The 10194-nt window shown below is 36.3% G+C and overlaps 1 protein-coding gene across 1 annotated transcript; it reads right to left on the bottom strand.

The window, feature by feature from the left end:
- Nucleotides 1-409: 409 nt before the first annotated feature.
- LOC104872534 (olfactory receptor 19-like) lies at nucleotides 410-1339 on the bottom strand. The gene has a single exon (XM_010638771.1). It carries the CDS (start codon nucleotides 1337-1339, stop codon nucleotides 410-412), a length of 930 nt encoding a protein of 309 aa, XP_010637073.1.
- Nucleotides 1340-10194: the final 8855 nt, after the last annotated feature.

Below are 10194 nucleotides of genomic sequence, written 5' to 3' on the forward strand. Positions count from 1 at the left end.
AAGAATTAGACATATAGAAAAGTGAGGCATATAGGACACCAACTAGCCATGATAAAGAAAAAGTCTACACCTAGACATATAATAATCAAGAGCCCAGAAACTCAACAGAAGAACAAAATACTACAAGCAGTAAGAGAAAAGAAACAAAGCACATGCAAAGGAAAGCCCATCAGAATCACAGCAGACTTTTCAATGGGAATAAATTGCAACAGCAAATTCTACTTTACTTTTACCAAAGTGTTTTTGTTGTACCAGGGATCAAACTCGGGTCCTTGTGCTTGCAAGGTAGGTAGTGGAACCACTGAGCTAAATCTCCAGCCCTATCTACTTTACTTTTATCTTTAAGAGTAGCAGTGTGCAGTTCTGAGGCTTAGAGTACATGAAAGAGGAACTTCCTGTAAGAAACTTTTTATGGCCTCCCTCTGAAGAGTTTTCTCAGAGCTCCCTTTATGTCCTTATTCCTCAGACTGTAAATGAAGGGGTTCAGCATGGGTGTGACAATGCTGTACATCACTGAAGCGCTTGCAGTTGACTGTGAGTTTTGGCTAAGGGAAGAACTAAAATAAACACCCAGGATACTAAAATAGAATAAGGAGACAACAGAGAGATGAGATGTACAGGTGGAAAATGCATTATGCCTCCCATGAGCTGATGAGATTGCATGAATGGCAGAAATTATTTTAGTATAAGAGAAAATAATACCAACAAAGGGACCTCCACCCAAAAGCACAGCTGCAGAATACATCACTACATCATTAGCAAAGGTGTCAGAACATGCAAGTAGAATCAACTGATTAAACTCACATAAAAAATGTGGAATTTTCAAGTCAGTGCAGAATGACAACCTTGATGTCATTAAGCTTTCTAACAAGGAATACAAAGCAGCTGTAACCCAGGAACCCAGCACCAGCAATGAACAGACCCTGAGGTTCATGATGACTGCGTAATGCAGTGGGTGACAGATGGCCACAAAGCGGTCATAGGCCATCACTGTCAAAAGGAAGCTGTCCAACACTCCAAAGAGTGTGAAGAAGAATACCTGAGTGATGCAGCCTTCATAAGTGATGACCTTGCTGTGAATCTGAATGTTCACCAGCATCTTTGGGATGCTGGCAGAGGTGAAGCCGATATCTGCAAGGGACAGGTTGGAGAGGAAGAAGTACATGGGTGTGTGCAGGTGGGGGTCTGAGACTGTGACCAGGATGATGACCAAGTTCCCAAGCACAGTGACCAGGTACATAAACAGGAATAGTCCAAAGAGGAAGGGTTGTATGCTGGAGTCCTCTGAAATTCCCAGAAGAAAGATTTTGTACATTTGTGTGTCATTTTCTGTTTCCATGTAGTTGGTGGGGCTAAGAGAAAAAGTGAAAAAATAACATGGTGAAATTATGGAATAAAAACCTGTCAGAGATGCCATCATTCAGACTGCACAGTCAAGACACCAATTCTATTTTTCCTTTTCCTTTTTCTTTTTTTGTACTTGGAATTAATCTGAGGCTATGTTAACATCTTACTCTTCTCCTGTCTATCATATTATTTAAATTAAGTGGTTCCCAGGCAACATGTCAAAATCAAAATATTTCCTTCAAAGTATGTATGATTTGTATCCAGAAACAAAGTTTGCACAATTATAAGAGTTTGTGAATCTCTCATGCACATATAAGCTGGGGTTTCCATTTTCACACTGTGATTTTCTCCCTGCATTTAAAGAAATACCAAAAATCTGTACAATAAATGTAGAGAGTGCTAACCTGAATGGATCTGAAAGAATGGCTTGTAAGAAAGGGAAGACTTCAATTTCTGGCTACTGTACAACTTCAGTTATGTCTTCTGTGGGAATAAGAAAAAAAAAGAACAAAGAAAAAATTTCAAAAAGTCTAAAGTGATATATTTTGTTGTGAAGGCATTTTAAGATTTAATATTCAAATGGGAAAAGTGTAAAAAGAAGTAACCAAGTTTCAAGAAAAAGAAATCTTGAAAGAACAACACAATTTACTTATTTTCATATAAAACTTTAGAAATTTGTCCCCCTGAGTGTTGTTGTCAACAACCATAATAAGTGAACTGGCGAGAAAGATCTTGGCCTATTGACTTTCTAGGAGAAGCTTGCTGCAGATGGTTTTCCTGATGTGAAGTAGATTGTTCTCCTTTGAAGAGGAGCTTGGGGCCTCATTGTCACTGGGAATCACCACTGTTTTCATCTGGGGAGCTCTGATCTTCACCTTGAGCATTACCACTTCCTGGCTCCAATGTGGATCCCTCAACTTGGTAATGCAAATCCTGATCTCACCAATGTAGGTTTTCTGGCTTGCACCACTGTCCTATGAGCTTTCCAGGTGCATATCTTCAGAACAGAGAAACAGGAGATTGTGCCATGGGCTCTAGGCCACTGGCTGGACTCATGGAAACATTGCCTTGGACTCTAAGCTTTTAGCTGGACTTGTGTCAGACATTGCTGGAATCCATGTCCTTGACTGGATTCCTTGGGTCCCTAGTTTGAGGTTAATCTCTTATACTACTTTTCATTCAACTTTTTGGATAAGTATTATAATATTCCTATTAACCATGTGTCCTGTAGTAATGACTACAGCCTCACAGATAATAATTGCACATATTTATAGGGTACAATGTGATCTTTTAATAGTTGTATTCATTGAGTAATTCTTAAATCATGAGAGAATTAGCATGTTCACTAATTCAGATGTTTTTGATTTGATGAGAATTATTCATATGATCTCTTCTATTTATTTTGAAATTCCTAATATGTAATAGTTGTCTATAATCACAGTATTGTGCAAAAACACATCCAATGTTATGCTTCCCACCTAACTGCAACTGCATCACCTGTTCAACTTCTCTCTACTCATCCAACACTTCAGGTCCCCAGATACTGGTAATTGTTACTCTATTGTGTGAGAGCAACTATTTAAAATTCCATAGTAAAACCAAATTGGTATTTGGCTCTGTGGATAGAGCCAGAAACTTTAAGATAATTACCAACTGGTTTCCCAGGTATTTAGCTCAGTGGTTCTGCTGCCTGCTTCACAAGTGCAAGGACCAAAGTTTGATTGACCAACTGCTTTTCTGTATTTCAAGAGTAAATGAAACAATATATTCTCTCCCCATCTTTCCTCTCCCCTCCTCCCTCTCCCCCTTCTCTTCTCTCTCTCTCTCTCTCTCTCTCTCTCTCTCTCTCTGGTTGGTGTGGAAAGTTTTCTGTGTTACTCCCAGGCATTTACATTTTAACTTTTTGGACAATTCACTCAGAGCTCTGTACCTAGTTGTAATCATACACAGGACTCCATAGAACATGTTCAATAAAATCCTGTATGTGCTATGACAATTTTGAATTTTTACACTGAATATAATCTGCAAACATCTATTCACTGAGTGCTTTATATCATATGCACATTTATTACTCTGTGTTTTATCCTACATTAATGGTGCAAGATGCAAATGAGCAAACTTCACTTGTCATGTTCATCTTTTTGTTCTCACAGAAGTGTGTGAATATCGCTGTAGTAAGCAGAATAAAATTAACAAAACAGTAGATAGAGAAAAATGGCAGGGGAATAACAACAGAATAAAATGAATAAACAGAACTGTATTTAAAAACTAAGTATAATGGCAAACATTACGTGAGAGAAGATATATAGTATCAATAAGTTGATGCTCTCCAGGTGGAATAATAATTAAATTGGCAAGACCTACCTGAAAATATGTATAATAAAGCATTTTACTTGAACTTTGCATCCTCTAGAATAGTGGTGGCCATCCTATGGCATGATTGCTACAGTGAGCTATTTGTTATTACTGAAAGCTAAAAAGGTTCACCAAAACTGCTCCAGAATATGCCTGGTATTTATTTCTTCAATGAGTCAGGATTTATGCCTCTGTATGTATAGATATTTACTGTACAAGAGAGATGTATATAAGTTTATTTTGAAATTCTTTAGTAGTTAAGTAACAGCTGTCATTAATGCTATTCATATGAAGGAAATTTAAGTTGATCCCTACATCGCATTTCTTATAAGAAATTACAGTTATTAAGCACCACAGTATGAAAGCAAATGTTACATTTTCTATAACCATCAATAAATCACATAAACTACATGGGAGGGAAAAATCATTTGGTAGAAAGAACGACACTCAAAATTATTTGGTAATAAAATTTAAAATATTTTATAGCTGAAAATATCCAGAATTTAGATCCCTAAAATTTGATAGAGAAAAAACTAAACTGGAAAATGTCATTGAAAAGCTGACAAATATAGAAAATGGGCATAAACTAATAAAAAGCAAATTAAAAGGATGTTCCTACTCAGATATAAGAAATGGCCTCATTTCATTCAATGATGCTCCAGAGGTAAATATTCACAGTAAATATTTGTTTTTGCATTCCATTTAATTAACTGAACAAGTCCATATCATCTCAATCCCTGTTTTAGTTGAGCTTCTGTTTTAGTATATGTGCTGCCTAAGCAAGCACTGAGTTTCTGTTTTAATTGCTTAACTGTCTAATTATATTTCTAAGTTGAGTATTTCCTTCTCTTTTGTGCATTTTTCCTAAATATATCAATAAATAAGTGAAACAATCAATCAATTAATCTCAGTAATATTGAAACTCTAGCTTGAGCTGGTGTGGCTCTTGGAACCTTAGGTACAAGTTCTTGTCTTCTAGGATTTCAGAAGCTTCCTGTAGCACATTCTTCATTATAATACTCACCTGGGTACATTTTCTAGATGAAAGGTTTTCATGGAAATTCAAATTCCTCCCTGGATAGCTTACAATGCAGCCCTTAGCTATATTGCCACTAATACAGTACAAGGGGGTCAAGTGGTATTCCCCAAGTCAGACGCAAGAAGCCAAAGTAAAGAACCACATTCTATCCAGTCCAAAATTGCACACTCCAAGGGGCATAGGCAGGGAGATATTTAAAGATTTGTATATCTATTCATTAAGAACATCTACCTCTTTTTATCCCAGGCCTGAGCAGACAAATTCCTTATGGGATATTACTCTGTACAAAGCACTTTTCCTTGCTGACTCTCAGGTTCCCCAAGACACCAAGTTAAATGTCAGGTGAGTCAGTTCTTATTACTTCTTTTCCATGGTGTCTTTGATTCTCCAATGGTCTAATCACCTAACACCTAATCCAAGAATGGAGCTCCAGTTTTCTGTAAAGTTTGACACTGACAAACTTTCTTAATGAGGACCCTAGGCTTCTCATTGCCTTTGATTGTGCTGTGGATAAAACTAATATCCTCTGTTCCTCAATAAGGACTTTAACTGTGAATTCTTAATATATAGCCATTAAAGCTGAAATCTTTGGCTTCTTGACAATTATATAATTATATAATTGTAATATCGTAACATATGTTAGGAGCGCCCATTGAGCCATATACTTATAGAACTTTTGATGTTTCAAATACATAAGTTAGATTATAAAGAATATTGACAATATTCTTTGTATTAGCGATATCTAATACTTCTCTGACTTTTTAAAGTATATTCTGTTGACTCCACTGTTATAAGCCTCATTCTACACTTCTAGAAATAGTGCTCAGAATAATTAAATAATCTTCCCAACTAGAAGTTAGTATCTAAATATATGAATTTTAGAGGGCTGGAAATAGTCAGTCTAGAGCAGAATGAAGAGTCATAAGGCCAGAAAGTGAAATCATAGAACATAGCAGTTGCTCAGGTGATATTTTTTATGAAATAAATGTATAGATAATTTGATAGTTCAATTACACTGAGGTGTCAATTGGACACACCTGGTGTCTAAACTCAGGCTGGTGAATGAGGGAGAACCTGCAGTGTTAGAAAAGAGAATAGTGGCACAAGGTTTACAAATGTGGAAAAACGCATTTGATGCAGCAAATAAAGAAAGTATAGAAGACCAGATGAAAATGTTGAGGGAAGGGACCTTGAAGACAGTCACTGCTCTGCTCAACGTGAGGTATTAAGCTACCAAGTCTTGAAAGGCCCATGTGGATAGAAAAACCTGACAGTCCATAATGCTGAAAGTGAGCTTTGCCTAACAACCAGCAGGATAGCAGCACCTCAGTCCTCACAAATCAAGCAATTGCATTCTGCCAACTTGACTGAGCCTAGAGGCAGCTCCTGAGCTCCATTTGAGAACACATCATGACTAATGATGAGATTTGGACAATGTGAGACCCTAAATGAATAAGTCAGACATAGCCATGGTGAATTTTTATCTACAGAATAGGAGGATATTGTACTTTGTTTTAAAGGTCCTCAGTTTTTGCAATTGTTTTGTAGCAATAACAGATGTGCATATTTTATGTGTTTACTTAGTTGTTTTGAATTTCAAGGGACAAATAATAGAGCATATTCAAAGATACAAAGGACAATTCCAAGGCATATACAAAAGGAACATTAATTTTGTGTATACAGGATGTTCATAAACACAAAACACTATTATTAAATCTTCTTGGGAACATATTACATGCACGTTTCCAATTCAAAGCATGGTAAACTGCCGGCACACAAAAACTCCAGGATAGCAACCCAAAGCAACAGATAGGTGGCTATGTGAGGACATAGGATGTTCATAGAAAGTTCATGGTACAAATTGAGGGAGCCAGTTGTTAGGTGGAAGAAATGTTGATAGAATAAGAAATGAAATAACAGAAGTAATGCATATTTGTACAGAACACATGGCCCTTTAGTCAGTGAAGGAAAAGTCTCTCCATGAAGGGGTGAAATAAAATCTCAGTGTACACCTAAGAATGCAGTCTCTGAAGAATGTAGATTTTCTGTAGAATCTGATCAGAATGGTAACATGAACCATGACAAGTGACCTAGCCCAAAAGAGGTAATTTCCAGCAATTCCCAGTGGATTTACTGTGCTCCTTTCATCAGAAATGGGAGGGGGGAGTCAAGGTTCGTTGTATTCTTTGATTTAAGTGTATGTTTGTGATACATAATAGCTTCCTTCATTATGGGGAATACATATGGTCTTGATTATTTTCTATCACTTTCTTTTCTCTGCCTCCCCATATTGATATGTAACAGGATACAGTAATAACTTTTGACATATGCTGAATGTACATGGTCATAACTCCTCACTTAAGAGACACCAATCAACAGGTTGGATCAAAAATAAAAAAATCTTACTCTACATTGCCTGCAAATGACACAATGCAAATAAATACACAGACTGAAAGTGAAAGGCTAGAAAATTATACTCCTCATGGCCACAGCTGAAAGCAAACAGGAGTATTTATTATAATTTCTGACAAAGTGAACTTCACTCCAAAGTTATGAGAAGAAACTAAGAAGGTCAATGCTTAATGGCACATGGAATCACTCTCAAGAAAAAAAAAGTAAATATGCATGCACTGAATGCTACCACAACAAATTACATAAAATAAAAACAATTATAGTGGGGACTTCGATATCTCACAGAAATATGTAAACCACACAAACAATTAAATAAAGAAATATGAGTTTAACTAAATCTTTGGACAAAAATATTTTGCAATTATCTGCAAATTGTTACATTAGAGAAAAACAGAATAAACATACTTCTTAGAATCCCATTGAAGTTTCTTTAAAATAGACCATATTTTATGTAATAAATCATCTTTAAATAAAAGCAAAGTAATTGAAATCTCTTTCATCTTGGAAGGTAAGTGGCTAAATTTTAAAAATAGAGGAATCCCAAAGAATTAACCTCATGTTGCCCCTCAAGGTCATAGTAAAATAAGAACCATCCAATCTCATTTTTTTTGTATGGGGATTGATCTCAGGACCATGTGTTTGTGAGGCAGTTAGAGTGCCACTGAGCTAATTCCTCAGCCTAAGAACAATCCAATATTAAATTGTAGAAGAAAAGAAACAAATATGAGAGTGGAAATTAATGACAAGAAGACTAAAACAAATATAAAGGATCAATCAACGATTTGGTTTTATGCAAGGATAAATAAGTTTGATTCAGTTTTACAGAAACTTATCAAAACAGAATTGATACAAAGATTTCCACTTTCATATAAACTCTTGAATATGCTATTCAAATACTGTATTAACAAGAACAAGAAAAAAAGAAATTTGATCAGGAAAGTGAGAAACTGACAGTGTAAATGAAGATTAAAATGTATAGTGGATAATGTGAAATAGAAAAAAAAAGAAAAGAATGCACAAAACCTAATAGTACTTTAGTTCACCACTAAGGAACTTGCTGACAAAAATTTCAGAAAAGCAAAGGAAATCATCATACTTTTAAAAATTAATATGCCTAGAAAGCAATCTAACCATGGAGGAGAAAACCCTGCATAATAAAAAATTAATTACTGTGAAGAAAGAATGAAATGGACTTAGAACATAGAAAGATAAAAGGCCAGGGATTTGGCTCAATGGACTTAGAAAATAAAAAGATAAAAGGCCAGGGATTTGGCTCAATGGACTTAGAAAATAAAAAGATAAAAGGCCAGGGTTTTGGCTCAATGGACTTAGAAAATAAAAAGACAAAAGGCCAGGGATTTGGCTCAATGGTTCTGCCACCTGCCTCACAAGTGCAAGATCACGAGTTCAATCCCCAACACACACACACACACACACACACACAAAGATATATTCTCCATTCCTGAAGAGGGAAAGCTCATATTAAAATGGCCATTTTACCAAAAGAAATCAATATTTATGACAGAACTCCTATTAAAATGCCAATATTTTTCACAGAACAGGAAAATACAATTACAAAATATATATGAGATCAGAAGAATATCCAGAGCAATGCTGAACAAAAAGAAAATCTGAAAGAATTTCAATTCCAGATTTCACATTATACTATGAAACTATTTAACAAAACAGCATGATGATGATACAAAAATAAACACATAGTCCAATGTCATAGAATGTGAGACACAGAAGCAACATCAAGTTCTTTTAGTTGTCTGATCATTCCCATTCCCAAAGGAACTAAAAACATATGTGAAGAAACAATAACCTTCTCAAAGAAAGGTGCAGAGAAAACTATTTATCCATATGCAGAATGGAACTAGACTTCAACCTTTCACCCTGCATTAAAATAAAATAAAATGGATTAAAAAAGAGGAATGGTGAGAGTGAGAGGTGAAGCTTCGTGGAGCTTTCAGGCCACCCCAGTACCACCCCCTGGGTCTTGGAAGACAAACAGTGAGAAGTCAGCCATATGGAGACCCCAGCCCCATCCCCTGGGCCTCAGCAGAGGAATGGTAAGAAGCAGAGCCACATGGGGCTTGTGGGCTTCCCTAGCAGCACACCATGGGCCTTGCAGAGGAACAGTGAGAGGCACAGCCATGTGAGCACCTGCAGCCCCCTATACACACTTCTGGCCTCCTGGCTGGGCAGGTACTTTGTTTCAGACCACAGAATCACATCACAGGGGGTCAGGCCATAAAAGCCATTGTTCCGAGCTCCAGCATTGATTTTGACTTAATTTACATGGTTAAAGTGGATAGATTAATAATTACCACAAATTTTCTAAACTGTGCTTGATGTTATTGTGCTGCTGATTGTATCGCTTTGGCTAAGGTATTGTGATTGATCTAATCACTTGTCCTTCCTGGTATTATGAAAAGGAGAGTGTCTCAGAGTCATTAGAGACTAAAAAACTACACACAAGCTATGAAAGAAAGATTGAAGTATTAATCCAGGGATTAAACCAAGAACAGTACCACCAACAAAAATAGAAATGAGAACACATTCAAGCAAAGCACAAGCACAAACACAGGCTGCCTATTTATCGAAGGAAAATTCTGGGGGAAATGAGGTGGAAAAAGCCTGATAATCAAACATGTAGACTCCCTGAATTAATAGCACAGGAAATAACAGAAGAGAAGAATGAGACTCTAGAAAAATTCAAAACAAATAATTTCTGAGATAACTACAGAGATGGTGAGCAGAATTAAAGACCTGGTTAGAGACTATCACAGAAATAGATTTTTTTTTAAAAAACCCTGAGTTCAGGATGATAGAACCCATGGATATCCAGAACAGGAAAGAAATGGAAACCATGAATGCCCAATATAGGAAAGGGATGAAATCCATGAAACATATTTAAAAACATATCAGGAGATTAAAAACTCTATTGAAAGTATACATCACAGACTGAGCCAATCTGAAAACAGGATATCAGATATAGAAGGCAGGATGCCTGTCAGTGAGCATGAAAAGAAGGATTT

Source organism: Fukomys damarensis, unplaced genomic scaffold, assembly GCF_012274545.1.
Source record: "Fukomys damarensis isolate Sample0158 unplaced genomic scaffold, DMR_v1.0_HiC HiC_scaffold_37, whole genome shotgun sequence".
In the NCBI taxonomy this organism is placed as follows: Eukaryota; Metazoa; Chordata; class Mammalia; order Rodentia; family Bathyergidae; genus Fukomys; species Fukomys damarensis.